Source organism: Garra rufa, chromosome 13 (assembly GCF_049309525.1).
Source record: "Garra rufa chromosome 13, GarRuf1.0, whole genome shotgun sequence".
NCBI lineage: Eukaryota > Metazoa > Chordata > Actinopteri > Cypriniformes > Cyprinidae > Garra > Garra rufa.
In genome coordinates, this window is record NC_133373.1 from 22,287,244 (window position 1) to 22,306,065 (window position 18,822).

The 18,822-nt window shown below is 38.5% G+C and overlaps 1 protein-coding gene across 2 annotated transcripts; it reads right to left on the reverse strand.

The window, feature by feature from the left end:
• Positions 1-642: 642 nt before the first annotated feature.
• On the reverse strand, positions 643-16,281 carry gabrr1 (gamma-aminobutyric acid type A receptor subunit rho1). Of its 2 annotated transcripts, none has more exons than XM_073852996.1 (10): positions 15,978-16,281; positions 15,229-15,279; positions 14,331-14,437; positions 13,098-13,165; positions 12,589-12,812; positions 7,527-7,609; positions 7,253-7,393; positions 5,489-5,641; positions 5,188-5,384; positions 643-2,470 (listed from the first exon to the last, which is right to left on the reverse strand). In XM_073852996.1, the coding sequence occupies exons 1-10, from the start codon at positions 16,073-16,075 to the stop codon at positions 2,174-2,176; spliced, it is 1,419 nt and encodes a 472-aa protein (XP_073709097.1). In that variant the 5' UTR covers positions 16,076-16,281; the 3' UTR covers positions 643-2,173. The 2 variants fall into 2 exon arrangements, with proteins under 2 accessions (XP_073709097.1, XP_073709096.1); XM_073852995.1 differs by having other exon boundaries at positions 643-2,473.
• Between the last annotated feature and the right edge of the window lie 2,541 nt (positions 16,282-18,822).

Here is an 18,822-nt window from a genome sequence, read left to right on the forward strand (position 1 = left end):
GAGAGTCCCTTCAGGTGGCTTTTGCCAAACTCCAGGCAGGCTGTCATGGGCCTTCTATGGAGAAGAGGCTTCTGTCTGGCCATTCTATCAGAGTGCCTGATTGATGGAGTGCTGCAGAGATGGTTGTTCTACTGGAAGGTTCTCCTCTCTTCACAGAGAAACACTGGAGCTCTTTCAGAGTGACCATTGGGTTCTTGGTCACCTCCTTGACTAAGGCCTCCGATCGCTCTGGGAAGAGTTCTGGCGGTCTTAAACTTCTTCCATTTATGGTTAATGGAGATTACTGTGCTAATTGGGACCTTCTATGCTGCAGAAATTTTTTGTACCCTTCCCCAGATCTGATCCTCGAAACAATACTTTCTTGGAGGTCTACAGACAATTCCTTGGACTTCATGGCTTGGTTTGTGCTCTGACATGCACGGTTAACTGTGGAACCTTATATAGACAGGTGTGTGCCTTTCCGAATCATGTCCATCATTTAATTTCTTTTGGAATAAGGCTATAACATAAAATGTGGAGAAAGAGAAGCACTGTGAATACTTTCCGGATGTACTAAAAATAATGGTAAGTTGACTTGACTGGTGTTGTGCATTTGATAAATAAAAACAAGCTTTAAAACAAGGGAATATGCTGTTTCATGTGAAAATGCAGTTAGGCAAAACTTTATTTTCCAAAAACACTGTATTTTACACTACTCAGGAGATGCAAGAAAAAACATCAACCAAAACTTCATATAAATGTACAATAATGTATTGTATTAATGTCTTGATCTATAATCCATAACTATATTCATTAAAATTCAAAAAACATATGAAATGCTTCCTGTAACATGTATCCTGCTACAAAACTGACTGGACAATGGAAACTCCACAGATTCCACATTAAGCACAAAAATGATTTACCACCTTTACTTTTGGTTCTGTTACATTATTGATTTATAATGCATTTAATCCTAGCACATTATCAATATAGTTTATAATGTTTTAGTGGGAAACATTTGAAAAGTACTTACTAATAGAAAAAAATCACTTCTTGTCCCAGCACAACTAAATTATTTTCTGAAAATTAATTCAAAATTCGTGTTTACTTTGGAAATAGACACTCTTACACTCTTAGACACTGGTGTATTTCATTCAGTATCATCTGCACTAAAAATAATTGTTGTAGGATTTGCACTCAGAAACTGATTATTTAATTTAATTATTAAATACAAAGAAACAGTATGTAACACGCTGAATTAAAATTAATTTTTAAAGTCGAAAGACTAATATTGAAGTTTCTTGTAAAACATATATCTGTAATCTTTGGGGGGGTTACAGTAAACTTTTTATATAATCTTTTTGCCTTCTCTAGGTAATTTCAGTGGTTCTGAGGTCTTACTAATTAACAGTTAAAAGTACAAATATTTTTCATGTAGTCCATAAAATAACATGCACTAATTACATGTAAATAATATGCACAGTCATTTTAATAAAGTTAGAAAATGTGGCTTTAGACAGAGTTTAATGTGTTACACTGCATTAAAAGATATTTGGCTATTTTGACACATTATCAGATCACAAATAAGTAAAACATACTGTATTTTATGCTTAAAAATACTGAAAATCTACTATGTTAGGGTACAAAACTATATGAACCTTCGAATTTGATCCACATAAACATTACACATTTAATCCATTGGAGCAGGGAAAATGGAATGGATTTAAAAATGCATGACCAGTCATTTAAAAAAAATCCCCCAGTAAATAATACTGTAATAATAACAGTAATATTGTATTTAAATATTTTTTTATAATTATTACTTTGTTGTTCATTTCGATAAATTTTTGTATTTCAAAGTTCATGCCAAGGACAGTCACATCAGTACAATATACACATTTAACTTTAAACTGCTAAACAAATCTGAATAGCCAATTTCATATTTAATGACAAAATCTATGTTCTTTGCTATTCAGCCTAAAGATTAAAATACATGAGAAAAGAAATGAAAAAATAAAGAGAAAACTTTTTGAGAATGCAGTCATGTCGACTGCCCACATAGTTTATTGCTAAGAGTAAAAAATTGTTTCCACATTTCTATCATAATAAAAAAAAGAAAATACATAGTTTTTCAGAGGTAATCTGTATTTCCAAGACTTTCTCAAATGTCATATATAATGTAAAGGAGCAGCAGTCATTGTGAGTAGATGGACCAGTATATGATGTTGAAGAGTGTATACGCTCCAGGGAAGATGACCCGTGAGTATTTGTCTATGGCATGAGTGTCTATAAATAAGCTGCTGCTTGAGCTTACAGCAGGTCTTTGAGCTCCCTGCTCATTATCCAGAACCAGATGAACCAGGAACTGCTCCTGTTTGTCTCCGTTCAGCTCTGACATGCCGTAGTTTCCTGTGGTCATCATGTCCATGTCACTGTAACTGTTGCTCATCATCATCTGACCAGGATGGGTCATTCCACACGTACACGGCAACTGCTGCATCACACAATCACACATTACTTGTAATATCACATGCTTTGAATTTAAATCAGAATTATTAAATGACAAAAAACAGCCATTTTCCCTATAAAGTGTACATATTACGTACATTACATGATTTGAAGTTCAAAAAACAAGTTTTTTCCCCATACTGTTAATTGCTAGAGCACCGTTTTTTACCCTCTGTCTGAAACGCTCTGTTATAGTTCGCTCTGTTATTGTCTTTTTAAAGCCCACCTTTTCGAAAATCCTAGTCTGCTCTGATTGCTCAATGGCTTAGAGTGTGTTGGAAATGTAATGCCTACATTACCATAATTGGGTTTCAGCTTCTGAAGCTTCATAATCAGCTGTAAATGATGTAATATCTATGGTAACTATGACATCTGTATTGCAAGTCCATACAGCAAAACAAACTGCACTTGCAAAAAAAAAAATTGAGATTCAGACTCTCAATTGTGCATTTAAAAGATTTACATTAAAAAAAATCCACATTGTTTTATACATAATTTGGATTGTCAGACCCAAGGACTGTTTGTTGTGTTTTTTCTCCCATGTGCTCTGTTTGAGCTAGTTTCTGTCCCGTTTGATTATGCCATTTGGTGTGTCTGGTTAATAATCCACTATATTAGTTGTGTTCAGTTCACGGTTTGTTGTCCGGTCTACTGAGTCTCTACGTGTGATTCCTGCCTGTCCGTCGTGTATTTACCGTTTTGTAGATTATTAAAGACTATTTGCATTATCTTTATCTTCCACCGTAGCGGACAGAAGACCGGACCTAAGTTTACCCGTTGTGTTTTCCCCATTTATTTTTCTGTTTTTTGTCAGTTTTTGGTTTACTTTATGGCTAATCTCCATTGCCCATGCTAACCCTGACCTGCTCAACTTTGCCAGGGACTTCAGTGATTTCGCCATGCCCTTCCCATTTGATGAGGAGACACTAAAGTCTCTGTTCTGAATCAGGAATCTTCACCATGCCATCGACCCCCCCAGACAGTGGAGCATCAACCCCAGATCCGGAACACAGCCAGAACCAGAGCCCAGCCCACCATCACCCTGCTGCGCGGAGCAAGAGTCTGCCATTCTCCATCAGCATCGTGGGTGGAGGATCCCATCCCTTCGACCCAGTGGCTCCACCATGGCTCCTAGCTCCCTCCTATCCACTGTGGCCCATCAGTCCACCAGCTCCACCAGGCTTCCTTGTCTCTCCGGCTCCACCTTGGCCTGTCGTCGACCATCCGCCACCTCGGCACTCCACTCCTCCGGCTACACCTTGTCCCTCCAGCTCCTACTTCCCTCCTGTTCCACCTTGGTCCTCTGTCACTCTGGCTCCACCACGGCCTTCCGGATCCCCGTCCTCTGCCTTGGTCGCCGGTCTGCTTCGCCTTGCCCCTTAGGATCCTCCCCATCACCCTGGCTCATTGGCTCTCCACCTTGGGCACCTGCTCCGGTTGGTCGGCCACCTGGAGTCGTCAGCCCGTCCTCCACCCTCTGTCCCTCCTGTTTTCTCCCTGGCTCCTACCTCCATAATTTCCACCCTGGACTCATCTCCACCCTGTTCGTCATCCTCTTCCCGGGTGTCTTCCGCCTGAACCTTCTCAGTATTGCCTGCCTGCCTTCCTGCTAGCCCTTTGTCATACTGTGTCACCATCCCACATCCACTCCTTTATCCTCCTCTGTCCATCTTTGTTTTTCCTACTCCACGAGGTCGCATTTTCCCCTCACGTGCTCTGTTTGAGCTTGTTTCTGTCTCTGTTTTAGTATGTCACTTGGTTCAAGTGTGTCTGGTTAATTATCCTCATTTGCACCACTATATTAGTTGTGTTCAGTTCACGGTTTGTTGTCTGGTCTTTACGTGTGATTCCTGCCTGTCCGTCCTGTATTTACCCTCTTGTGTATTATTAAAAATTATTTGCATTTGCTCCTTTGTGCGTTCATTTCCACCTTAGCATGACAGGATTATGGGGAGCGCCATTATTTTGATGACGTGAAATGGTTGCACTCATTGAGTTGTGTATTCCGAGCTGTGGTGCACTAAAAATACCAACAGGCAGTGCCAGTATCTCACTCAGCCAGTAACTCACTCACTCAGCACTTACTCATTTCACGCCATCGCAATAACGTCGCCCCCCATAGTTCAAAATATGTATAAAATTTTGAAAAGCCCCCGTGCCAGTCAGTAGTGGGATCACGCCTGTTAATAGACACTGCATTGCAGCCTGAGCAATATAGCGGGACTCAGTCTTTAATTGGGGGAAATCATGGCCTAATGGTAAGAGAGTCGGGCTTGTAACCTGAAGGTCGCTGGTTCGATTTCCACACCGGCAGAAATTTAAAGGTGGGGATTGTGAATGAACAGTGCTCTTTCCACCTTAAATACCATGACTGAGGTGCCCTTGAGCAAGGCACTAAACCCCTAATTGCTCCCTGGGTGCTGGAGCAATGGCTGCCCACTGCTCCAGTGTGTGTGTTTGTTCACTTCTCACTGCTGTGTGTGCACTTGAATGGGTTAAATGCAGAGCACCAATTTCGAGTATGGGTCGCCATACTTGATAATACGTCACGACTTTCACTTTTTTTCAAAATTATATAGATTTTTTAAATTATGTAAATCTGTCATGGGTTTTCTACTACATATTTCAGTAAGAGACATCACATATGTTATATTAAGCCATACAAGTCTTTAGTTATAATAAATGATAACTAAAGCTTACCCTGTTGCTTTGCGTCCTCTCTTTGCGCTCCTGCAGAGTAGACAGGTAATTGACAGCGGCATACTCAATCACAGACAGGAAGACAAAGACAAAGCTGACCCACAGGTAAATGTCCACGGCTTTGATGTAGGAGACTCTGGGCATAGAGGCGTTCACTCCAGTAATGATGGTGGACATGGTGAGCACCGTCGTGATGCCTACAAAGAGATCAGTTTGATCAGTTTGTTCAATGCAGCATAATGAAATGATGCAACGAAACATCCTACAGTGATTTGCAGTAAGATTATTTGAAACATCTCACCAAGAGGAACCCGCGCAGGAACAGCTCGACGGTCGATCCAGAAGGACACCCATGACAGCATGACCATCAGAGTGGCAGGAAAGTACGTCTGAAGCAGGAAGAAGAAGATATGACGACGCAGAGTGAAGTTGATGTAAAGGCGATTGTACCAACCTGCAGAGAAGATTGAAGAGAAAAAATATTTGCCAGTTTTAGTCATTACAAAACACAAGTGATCAGGGTGTACAGCAGTCTCATTGAATTCTTCTCCAGGAACGAAACGCTAATCAAACACAACTACCTGTCATAATCAATTAATCTCGAAGACCTTGATCAGCAGGTTTTGATGTGTTTAAAGGATTAGGTCACTTCCAGAACAAATATTTACAGATAATTTACTCACCCCCTTGTCATCCAAGATGTTCATGTCTTTTCTTCTTCAGTCGCAAAGAAATTATGTTTTTTGAGGAAAACATTTCAGGAATTTTCTCCATATAGTGGACTGTTTGATCTTCTTTGCACGTTCACTTTGTAAACACCTGGTCGGTATTTCTGCAGTGATGTAGGACAATTTTGAAATTGGAGGAGAAAATGAGATGAGAGTTTTTCGTCATTCCCTAACTTTCTTGAATGGGAGTGCACACAGTGCGCATACGCAACATAGTGCTAGACAAGATGAGCATTTGTGGTTAAAAGGTGTATAAATAATTTATTTAAGAAAATGACAAATTGTTTCGCTCTATAAGACCCTTATTGTTTAGAGCCCTTTGAATGTGCATTTAAATTGTATTTTGGAAGTTCAAACTTGCAGGCACCATTGAAGTCCACTATACATGTATGGGGAAAATTCCTGAAATTTCTTTACAACTGAAAAAAGAAAGACATGAACATCTTGAATGACAAAGGGGTGAGTAAATTAATTGCTGTTCTGGAAGTGAACTAATCCTTTAACTAGGCTTGGAACTAAACTCTCCAGATTGTGGCCCTGCAGGAACAGAACTGAATATCCCTGCTAGAGACTAGATAAGTGCAAACTCAAAAACTGCACATTCATTTTTCTTTTTTTCTATCAAAAAATAGCTTTTTATCAGTATTTTTTACAAACAATCACAAAAATTTGATGGAAGACTGAAACTAAAAGAAGATGATGTACAGTAGTCAACATTCGAAGTGGATCAAAACCTTTCATCAAATTTGTCCTAAAACCAAAAAGAATACCCGTTCTTATCTTAGGACAACTTTTGATGAACTTTTTTGATCCACTTCGAATGTTGACTACTGTATATCACCGGATATATTGGATTTGACAGTAATGTTGCACCACATAAGTGTGTGTAACTATTTTTATTATGTGGTAACTATTGCTTTGTCTGTTATTACAGATCGTTTTATATGGGATACGTTGATATGGGAGTATTTATGTGTTTCAACATAAATCAGAGCAGCGTCCTATGAAGGATGTAGGCTGTCAAACATACACAACTGTTAGCCAATCATAGCAATCATAGACTTTTGAGTCTACAATCCACTACGCCTCTTCAAATGGAGCGTTCTGATGAAGGGGGTCAAAACAGGACAGAAAATTGCCTATTACTTCTAAATTATAATGTTTTTGATGTAAAAATCTTGATGACATTACTATTCAGGAATTAAAGTATTACGAAAGGTGACAAACTACATGAGACAATATATGATGTAGGACTGATCAGTGGTGGTTTTAAGGTGGGATTCTTGAAGAATCAGTTGCAGACACTCTAACTGTACTGGAGATGCAATCCTCAGTACCTGTGCTGCTGTAGAAGGCTAGTTTTGTGGTGGTGTGAAACTCCTGAATGAGGAACTGAGACAGAGAAATCCTTTCATCTGTCTGCAGAGATTTGTTTCCTCTCTTCCAGTACAGCATGAGGTCGTCATCAGTATAGGCATCTGCAACAAAATAACACAAATGCATATAAACTCACGAACACAGAATGTCCTGTGTTAGTCAAACTTGTCACATTACTGTTGTTTGATTGAATCATGACATTGTTTACATCAGTTGTGTTGTGTTTAGACTCACAGCTCTCAATCTCCAGTGAGCATGTCTGTGTGTCCAGGGGAAAGTGACTGAGATCCATATTGCACATCGCTGTGACTGTAACCCTGTTGATTAAAAATTGTGTCACAAATATGGAGAACAAATCCATTATTATAGCGATTTCAACTGAAAATGATTATACACATGCCAAGGACTTCTTTCCTTGAAATCCACAGTCAGTGACTGACACACACACCTGGATAGAGCTACATGATCAAGAGAACTTAATAGCAATTAAAGGTTGTATCAGCGATTTCTAGCCTGAAACATAAAGTGTCAAATTCAGCTGACCTTTCACCACGATCCGCTCGCTGCCTGCCCCATAAATTGTCTGTGAAAAAAACGCGTCTCTCTGGTCAGCCTAGGGTCCGAGATATGCCAAAAAAACAATCGGCACTACCAACCTTTCCACAGATAAACAAACAGTGTTCCAACCCCTGACGCTGATTGGTTGGAACACTGTTTGTTTATCTGTGGAATAGTTGATAGCGCCGATTGTTTTTTTGGCATATCTCGGACCCTAGGCTGACCAGAGAGACGCGGTTTTTTCACAGACAATTTATGGGGCAGGCAGCGAGCGGATCGTGAAGAAAGGTCAGCTGAAATAGACACTTTATGTTTTAGGCTAGAAATCACTGATACAACCTTTAATTTCATATAGCAAAACTCCACAAAAGCAGGTTTGAAATTAAAGATGGGCAACTTGCTGTTATTTGTTTGCCTGCTCCCAGGAAGTACAGTTCAGGTCAAAATTTCCCCTTTCAGAATCTTTTATTTTACCAAAATAAGAGGGATCATACAAAATGCATGTTATTGTTTATTTAGTACTGGCCTGAATAAAATATTTCACATAAAATAAATTTGCATATAGTCCACAAGAGAAAATAATAGTTTAAAATAAAAATGACCCCGTTCAAACGTTTACATCCCCTTGATTCTTAATACTGTGTTCTTACCTGAACACACAGCTGTGTTTTTTTGTTTAGTGACAGTTGTTCATGAGTCCCTTGTTGGTTCTGAACAGTTAAACTGCCTGCTGTTCATCAGAAAAATCCCTTAGGTGCCACAAATTCCTTGGTTTTCCAGCATTTTCCACCCTTTCCATCAATGACTGTATGATTTTGAGATCCATCTTTTCACACTGAGGACAACTGAGGGACTCATATGCAACTATTACAGAAGGTTCAAACGCTCACTGATGCTCCATAAAGGAAAAACCATGCGTTAAGAGGAGGGGAGTGAAAAGAGTTGGTGGGACCTGAATGATTTTTCTGAAGAACAGCAGGCAGTTTAACTGTTCAGGACAAACAAGTTTTCACAACTATCATTCAGGTAAGAACACAGTATTAAGAATCAAGAGGATTTAAACTTTTGAACTGGGTAATTTTTATTCAGTTAATATTTTCTCTTGTGGGCTACATGTAAACATCTTTTATGTAAAATATCTTATTCAGGTCAGTACTAAATAAACAGTAACATGCATTTTATATGGTCCCTTTTATTTGCAGATTCTGAAAGAGGGGTGTAAACTTTTGACCTGTAGCTCTCACTGGCACTGTCCTGACACTGCAAGGCCTGGAATTCCCCCATATTTCCCCCTTAATAACTTTCTACTTTTTATTTTTCCTCACCTGTATATTGTTCAGTAAAGAACTCTACCAGGCTTATTAAAACATAGCATTGTCTGTGCCTTATTCACCCAACTTACATGCTATTACTAGTGGAGAATGTGGGCAGCTTTAATAAAGGTAGATTTCTCATAACCCCCACATCTTATTCCTGCAGACCCAGCCTCCTATGCTGTTATGTAGGAAACACACTTCTTTGGTTTGATGTTTAAATGATGTTTAACTGGTGATTTAATGTTGTATAGTCACTGAATACATAATTATAGACTGCCACTTGCCTATTACAGAGGTCTCTATTTTCCTTTCACAGCATCATGCTGAAAAGCATCAAGTGACCCCACCAAGCTTTTCAGAGCCATTTAAAGGTGCCATAGAATGCATTTATACAATATTTTAAATTGTTCTCTGATATCTACATAGAAGGTATATGGCATAGGAAAGGGCAAAAAATCTCCAGAAACGGTTTTACAGGTCCATTTACAACCATAGGATTTGTCCCTAGAATGAAGTGCTCTGTTATTGCCTTATTTGGAAGGTTCGTGAATATTAATGAGCTCTGCTCTGATTGGTTTCACAAAGCTGCTCATCTCAATAGCTGGCACATGGATAACAACATATATATAATTACAGAGCTCTAGCCGCTTTTAATATGTGGTTTGTTGAATCTGCCGTTTTGAATCGGCAACATTTTCCTCTCACTCTTGTGATCGCATGTGCTCTGTGTAATGTTATAATGCAGCAGGAGTGCTTACTTACCACATAAGTTCAGGTGTTTGTGAGTGATGCTCAAGATCTGTTAATCATTCGCCATCATCAGCGCAGTCATTTCTCCATCATTCGCCATCATCTGAGTAGTCATCTCTCTGTTTATGTGGTAAGTGAAATCCTATGTACTGCAATGTAACAGGCTAACGCTAGCAGTAAGCTAACTGTGTCCCTTCAGCGACCCGCCTGATTTTACTGATGTTCTTCTGACGTTACTGATGATTGGTCTGTGCAAATGTTGGAGGTGTAACTATTAACGATCCCAGGACTATTGCCTAATAGTCTGTGTTATGTTGGAATTGACCTATTTTTCAGTAGTCTTTTGCAAACACTAGATTTATATAAGAAGGAGGAAATGGTGGTGTTTGAGACTCATGGTATGTCATGTCCATGTACTGAACTGTTATTATTCAATTATGCCAAGGTAAATACAGTTTTCCATTCTATGGCACCTTTAAATATGTCAAAATCTGAAACAAGAAAACTGAACCAGGGTGTTACCGAAATGTGTATGGATCAAGTTCTCATCTACACAGTCAGAAAACACATATCCTAACAAATGCTATAACATTTAAACCTCAACCATCAGCTTCCAAGTTAAAAGTATTTTATGTACACAGATTCTTCACATCTATAGTAATGAAACACCTCATAATCTAGCACCTCTGAGAGAAACTGTAGCACAACTGATCTGTGGACATAAAGAGAACTCTGCCAAAGGCTCTGACAGTTTTAGAAACTCTGAAAGCAGTTATTCAATCTCTTAGTTCTTTTACTAATGTACTTAGGACTGTGAAACATACCACCCTGTCCTTAGCCTTTCCTTTTATTTGGAAAATGCAGCCAATGCTGCAGTTACGATGAAGAGGGTGATTCTGTGCTATCCCTGGTGAAGACCAGTGAATATCTTGATGGGTAGGCAAATGCAGTTGTTTAAAACACTGTCCTTTACCGTGATTCAAGGTTTGAGAGCTTTGTCAAAAGTTTGACAGCTTTGACTTTGTTTGTTGATGTGGAGGATAATCGTCCTGTTCCTATCCGGAAGCATTTGAGCCAGCACCCATATACCATTCCAATGAGCCCGCTCCCTCAGTTTCACTCCCGTTTCACAGAATTCTCCCAAGCTCCTTTCCTCAGCCAAGAAATTGCGGCCGTTCCACAGTTAAGCCCACCAGCCACTTCGCTCTCAAGCCCACCGACCGCTTCACCCTCAAGCCTGCCGGCCGCTTCACCCTCAAGACCGCCAGCCACTTCATTCTCAAGCCCAGTGAGGGCTGCTGTTTCTGATTCTGGCCCAAGGAGGGCCTCTGATCCCACGTTCAGCCCAGAGAGTGTTCCTGTTTCCACGTCCAGTCAAGATCCGGCCCAGGGAGGGCCTTGGATCCCGAGTGCAGCCCGGAAAGGGCTTCTGTTCCCAAGTGCAGCCCAGGGAGGACTTCTGAACCCAGCTCAGAGCCTGTTCAAGCCAGGGAACCCGGAATTTTCCCCAATAATTTTTTTTTTGGCCGGGTTGGGGCTATATGTCTATGTCTCGGCCTAGGCCAAGGCCACGGATGCCACCTCGCCATAGCCTCCTGGACTGCCTGTTCTTGTCTAGTGTTATATGTCTACAGATGGTGCTATGTGTGTCTCCTGCCTGCCCTGTGTTACCCCTTGGTTTGTTTATTAAAGACTGTTATTCCTGCAACTCCTACATCTCTGCACTCATTGCTCCGACACAGTAGAGAACTATGACACTTTTTATCATGTAAAACAAAGTTTGCATGAGGTTTGTATGAGAAATGACTGTACAGTTCATTCAGAAAGTACTCAGTCCTCTTAATTTTTCTACATTTTGTTACTATCCAGTAGTAATAAAAGTTTTTTTTATTTGTAGTTATTAAAAATCAGAGTTGTGATTTGTCATTTAGCATAAGTCTGAAACATAAGAAACTGTGAAAAACGGAAGGGGTCAGAATGCTTTCTAAATGCACTATATAAAGCAAAACCCTTCAGATCAGCCATCTGGCTTTGGATAAAAGGACAGATACAAGATGAAATGGTTGAGAGGGTATAGGGAGGAGCTGGCCTTGATGCAACAGACTGACTTATAGATTGTAAGTCGAGATGTACGTAGAAGAATAAAGTCATTTTGCCCAGCAGACTGGGTGTGGGCTTGTTCTGAGATTAAAATGCACCAATGAGCCAGCTTTGTATCTGAGTCTACATGTGGCTTGCATTAATCCCAGAGATTCCCACATATTAATCCACACGTTCACTCATCTAAAGCAAACTCCAGGACCTAGAGATAACAGCTCTTGGTCAGAAAACATGGAAATGCTAAATGTCAGAATAGTGACTGTTGGTTTATATCAAAGAGCTTTGATGAAAATCCAAGATCTTTTCGTTTGTTAAGCAAATCTGAGTCTCTCTCACTGATTAGGTTTAGACCCAGCAATGTCATACATCTACAGCAAAGCCAGATGTAACATAACTCTCTTGATGGCTGGCAATCTGTTTCTCAAGCTTTGATCAGGATTAAATTAAGCATTTCCACAGTTTTGAGGTCAATTGTTAAATACAAAATGAAAAGCAAAGCCTGAAAAAACTGTCAAAGATTTGTGGTAAGATCATCAGAATGTATGTGCGTGTGAATAATTTGTGACACTCACCTCAAGCTGTAGAGCACTTTCCCATCAGGATGCACTCGGAGCATGACGTTCTCTGTGGTGGTGTCATGGATGAAGGATCGTTTGGAATGGACAAAAAATATATCAGGTACCCAGATTTTCTTCACCAGCCGGGCATCAAAGGTCATGCTCTGGTTGGTGTTGCTGGGAAAGGACAATCGCTCATCCTTCCAGTAATGTCTCAGGTACAGGGTCATGGTGAAGTCCTGTAAAATACAATCCAAATCAGTTTAGCGATTCTAAACAGTGTAAACAGTAGCCTCATTTATATCCCAAGAGCCTCTATATATCCCAAGAAAAAAGACAGCATTTGCCAACGCATCTAGAGTGCTTGGAAAGGTTACTGGGTGCTGAATTAGCGCTTTTGCCCCTAATCCAAATCCTGTGGCACAATCTCCAAGTGGAAAAGATCATGAAAGCACTGAATTATTCATGATGCACTCTGAAATCTATAAGCCATATTTAAAAAAAGACACATTTAAGTCTCCTACCATATCTACTTCAGAGATGGTGTCCAGACTCTCAAGCTGAACATCAACACCCACAGGTATCGCAGGCCCTGAAATGAAGCAAAAATAAGCTTTAAACCGTTTAACATGCACTCATTGTATAAATTGGTCCAAGGTGGTCTACCACTCCATACCATCATATCAAAACCAGGGTTATCAAGGTCTACAACAAAGATATCCAAGGATCTTACACCTGGAGGGCGTTTAGCTCCAGCCCTAAATAACCACACTTGAACCAGCTAATCAAGGTCTTCAGGATCACTACAAAGAAATGTTGGACCACGTTTGTGCTAAACTCTGCAGGACTGGTGGCCCTATAGGATAAGATTGAACATCACTAGGGTACAAGATTAACCTCAGCTCCCCCAGCTGCTAGTCCATCTGATCAATGATCTAGATCAGGGGTGCTCAACCCTGTTTCTGGAGATCTACCTTCCTGCAAAATTTAGTTCCAACCCTGATCAAACACACCTGTCTGTAATTATCAAGTGCTCCTTCAGATCCTAATTAGTTGATTCAGTTGTGTTTGATCAGGGTTGGAGATGAACTCTGCAGGAAGGTAGATCTCCAGGAACAGGGTTGAGCACCCCTTGCATGAAAGGCAAAAGAAGTGAGTGAAAACCTGAAATGTCCTTTCTTCACCTTCACCAATATTTTCATAAGCCTTAATCTGGGTTTGATTTGACCGTAGTATTTACAGTTGGTGTGAACTTTAGTGAAGATACGGGCAGATAAGTGAATGCTCGTGGCACAGAGCCACAGTAAATCAGTGTCATAATCTGGCCTGAGCTTATGTAAAGCTGATTGCCTGTGATGTCAGTTCAAATCCGCCATAAATCGGAGTCTTGTGGTGTTTATTAAGATCGCCTGGTATTTCATATCAGTTGTTAATGCATTAATGATAATCATAGGTTGCATATTAATCCATATGCACCACAAATAAAGCCAATAAAGTAACGCTAATAGCAAGTAGAAAGAAAGTAATCGTTGATTCTTTTTTATTTAAAATAAATGCAACAATTAAATTTAGTTTAATGATTAGGCCTACTGTACATTCCTTTATTAAGTAATTCAATTGTATATAAAACAACAATAGGCTCTATTATTTATCTGATTAAGATTAAAATTTATATTGACTTTTCTGCATAGCCCAGAAATGTCTACCTCTGTGCCTGGAAACTCTTCTCTGCAGTGCTTTCTATCTTCTTGTCTTACCTCCAAAGCCAGGCCTCATGGTGAAGTCATGGTCATCTAACTTGAGGAGCTGTTCTGATTTCGTAACAGGAGCTTTTGTGACATCTGGACTTCGCATTAGTAAAGTGCTGAAATAAACACAGAAATAAATAAGTAAAAAAGGTCAAAAAAGTCACGATAAATGACAAAAACATAGTTTCAAAGCACAGAATATGGTTAATAAAGTATTTGAAACACAGAGAATTAACATATCTTAATCATATGTTTGAATGAATATATAGTGCTATATTAGCATTCTTATTAGGAACTAATGATTATAAAATTGTTTTTTGAAAAAAAATAAATACATTTGTGACCCTGCACCACAAAACCAGTATTAAGTAGCATGGGTATATTTGTAATAGCCAAAAAAAAAAAAACCATTGTATGGGTCAAAATTATTGATTTTTCTTTTATGCCAAAAATCATTAGGATATTAAGTAAAGATCATGTTTTATAAAGATATTTTGTAAATTTCCTACCATAAATGTATCAAAACCTCATTTTTGAATATGCATTGTTAAAAACTTAATTTGGACTTTAACAGCGATTTTCTCAATATTTAGATTTATTTTTATTTTTTATTTTTTTATTTTTTTGCAGCATAATATTCCAGATTTTCAAATAGTTGTATCTCAGCCAAATATTGTCCTATCCAAAATCAATACAAAGCTTATTTATTCAGATGATGTATAAATCTTAATAAAAAAAGACCCTTTTGACTGGTTTTGTGATCAAGGCTCACATTTATAAGCAAGACTGTAAACCACTTCATTTTTGCACCACATCATACAGTAGCTGTTGAATCTGAGACCTCTGGCAAAGCATAGTAATATGGGTATATATAGATATAATGAAATGAAATGTATACTTGTGCTACCTGCCAGGTTTATGCGCTTCTCTCTCTGTTCTGGAGGTTTCTCGTTTGGATCTAACAAATGCAGGAAGTGACAATATCATTAGATATCAGAACATAATAATTTAGCAGACACTTTAATGATTATGCTAATGAAAAGTATATTCTGCATAAATACAACATAACCAATAACCAATGCAACAATATGAGTGAATGGAGTGATAAAAGTGAATTTGCTTTAATGATGGCAGTACTTTATGCTGATATGTTTTTTTTTTTCTTAATGTTACAACTAATGAAAAACCTAGAAATAATTCATTATGTCATTGTTCAAATTTTGACAATTTTAACAATCCTAAAATTTAATTTTGATCAAATTGTCAAATTGTCTCCATGAATTCAGCTAATAACTTAATAGCTGCATTTGCACTTTCAACATTTTCAAAGCTTGTTTCACTAAGAATTTCTTTCGTTTTGTTTTGGTTTGAAATGTTTTTCTTTTTTACTTTATTTTTTATGTTGTTTTGTTCATTTTCCATTATTTTACCTGCTTTATTAGTAGCTGAATCTTTGACAGAAATGGCTTAGGTCAAAACAGAGTTGGTAAAACAGCTAATTCGTGCAATACTCATCACTCGCTAGAAATGGCATACTGACATCCCATCAACCCTCCAGCGCGCGTCCACGTCTGCTTCCTCAGTTGTTTATTTCTTCTTCTTCTTCACGTTTGTCATGAAGATTGGTTGAATGCATGAGTGAGGTGATGCACTTACCTGGTTTGGCTGCATGTCTGAAACACCTGTCCGCGGAGCTGAAGCGCTCCAGTGGAGAAAAAACACGCGCAGAGCAAAAAGCAGACATCAGCGTGCATGATGCCCACATCAACCCACAGCCACGCAAATCCCGTTAAAACCTATTAAAACAGCACTGGCGGACTCTTAAAGAAGATCCATTGTCATGACTGTGAGGACGTGCCTTTTACCGCACTCCCGCTGTATGCGTCCAGATGCGGTTAATCTGTATTAATGTGAAGGTCAGATCTGCTGTTTGCGGCAGCCTTGCTTTCTCGCATCCAGGAGGAGCTTTCGCAGGTTAGAGAGTGAAACAGACATTTGCTGGCCGTATATTATGTAATGTTCGGTGGGTATTACGTGCTATCTGAATTACACTTACATAATCGAGTGGTATAGTCACTCAACATTGTTCTAATTTCCTCCAATGGGTATTTCTGAAATAATTTTTAAAGGCGTTAAACTAAAACATTTTACAAAAAAAAAAAAAAAAAAATATTCAGACTGAATATTGCGAGTATAAATCGAAAAGAGCTACAACTCCCATAATTCCGTTTGTGGTATTTAGTTCATTGATTTATATTATTGAAATGTGCAAAACAGTCTTAATAAAGAATGAATATGTGTGTCCAATCTTTTCATTGTTTTAATGCAAAATAAATGCCATATCATGGCCTTAAAATCTGATAGGCTACCTATTTCTCATCAGTTTGCCTAATGCTTATGCAACAGAGCTTCAAATTTTATTTAAATGAGTTTCTAAAGTGGTGGTTCACCAAAATTAATTTTTCTTAAAGCTTTTCACAATACTTTGGTATGCCCTGTTTATTATAATAAATACAAATAGTTATTGCATTTTAATATTTTTTAGCATAAAATAATTTCTTATTTCTATCTTAAACCAAGCATTTTGTCATGTCCCTGAGGCACTGAGTTTGTACTTAGAAAATTATTAACAAAATGTGTATGGTGTCTGTAATTGTTGGCAATAATGTAAGCATCTATTTGTGTTCCTTTCTTGTGATTAATATTTTCTAAAAAGAAAAAGAAAAAAGCAAGATATTTGATAAAAAACAGACTTTAACTTGTCCCTCAGTCTGAACTCAAGCCTGTCAAACTAACCATTCTACACCCAAAATAATTTAGACTCTGCTCATGTGACATTATTTACCGGAAATGACATAATTCAGGTCTCTTTAATAGTGGTGCAGAAAATAGTATCATATTTTTTCTTCATATTTTGAGGCGTATTATAGTTAGGGAGGGTACTGTCAAGCTTAACAACTCTACCCGTCGCATAAAATTAAGATAGAAAATGATTGTTTTCCAACATTTTATTTTAATCAATAAGTGTATACAATGTGCTTGCTTTATTGCTTCCATATATGGTCTAATCTCCAAACTACATGAGAAGCAGTGGCCATTTTGAGTGAAAAACATAAACCCTGTTACAAATATATTCATTTCTTATTGTTACAAGGTTATAAATTGTGACAAGTTTGAGTAATTTACTTCATTTATTGTTAATAAATAAATAAAATAGCCATGATTTTTATAAATGTATTATTATGGAATAATAAAAAAAAGAAGGACAGTGTTAGAAATAAGAAATAAGGGGACAATATGAAAGAGTCACATTAATATTTTTTGAAAAATATAGGGAAGACAATTAAGAATGAAAGCATTTGATTACTATTTGACATGTTAAGGACTAAAACAATAAAATTGTGGTTTCAGTTAAACTCACAAAAGAGAAAAAAGAAAAGAAACTATAGACACTTTGTGTATTTTTAGCTTCAATCCTGTAAAAGTGTGAAAAATATGATACATTTTTACATTTGTTATCATTAAATTGTTATCAGGGACACACAAGAAGAGGTTTGACATGTACCTAATTATGTGGGGCATTTAGAAAATTAATCATATGTAGTAAAAAAGGAATATAACAAGTTGAAATGTTCCCAAAATGCCTAGCGATCATTGAGAAGAAAAGCTTCCCTTCCATGTTCCGGAGTGAGATACTCCTAAACTGACTAATGATGGATGATTCTCTTTTCTTTGGGATTAGAAAGCTCACTTCTCTACACCAGCCTGCTGGAACCCCGTGTTGCCTTCAGATTACCCTCATAAGCTTCCACAGGTGTTTCAAGACTTGAAGGAACCTATTGTAAAGCTTGTACAGGATGCCATTTGGCCCAGGGCTTGATGTTAACTTTCTAACTATCTCAACCCCCTTGCTCAGTTTGGGTAGTGCTACCTCAAAAGACGTGGTTGGGGCAGCTGGTTGTAGGACATAACCGGGAGAATGTAGGGGGTACTGACTGCCTGTGTTGGCAAACTGCTTTCTTATATACTCCATACTCCATACTCAAAGTCTCTTGCAACCGTGAAAGGGTCTTTTAGGAATCTTGAACCCCTCTGAGTGAATCCAACTTAGACCGACTCTTGATTTGATTTCATAGGAAACACATAGACATGTGGAACACACCAGACTAGTCTTACAGATGATGCCCGATGGCCCAACGTTGACCACTGGCAGATTGTTCTGATGTACTGTACCCATTTGCCAATCTGGGCTCATTAGCCCTGTGGTGTTCAACCAAGCCCTGTGCTCTTCTTGTCTCATCAATGCAGGGCAAGGGTGCCTTGGATTATCCCAGGGACAGTTCATTTTCCCTTGGTGAATGTAGATGTAACCATTTTCCTGCCACAACTGCATGACCTAGAAATCTTCTTATCCATTTCCATTATGTTCAATACCATGTAATCTGTCCTGGCTTCTTCCAGCCCACCTCTCAGAGTGCCAATGGGCTGTTGACTCTTAACT

Excerpts from the sequence above, each read along its gene's own strand:
- gabrr1 (XM_073852995.1), bottom strand. The coding sequence starts at position 16,075 with ATGCACGCTGATGTCTGCTTTTTGCTCTGCGCGTGTTTTTTCTCCACT. Across the intron at positions 14,438-15,228 it reads GAAGCGCATAAACCTGGCAG|CACTTTACTAATGCGAAGTC; the intron begins GTAGCACAAGTA and ends TGTTTATTTCAG. Across the intron at positions 7,610-12,588 it reads AAAGTGCTCTACAGCTTGAG|GGTTACAGTCACAGCGATGT; the intron begins GTGAGTGTCACA and ends TTTAATCAACAG.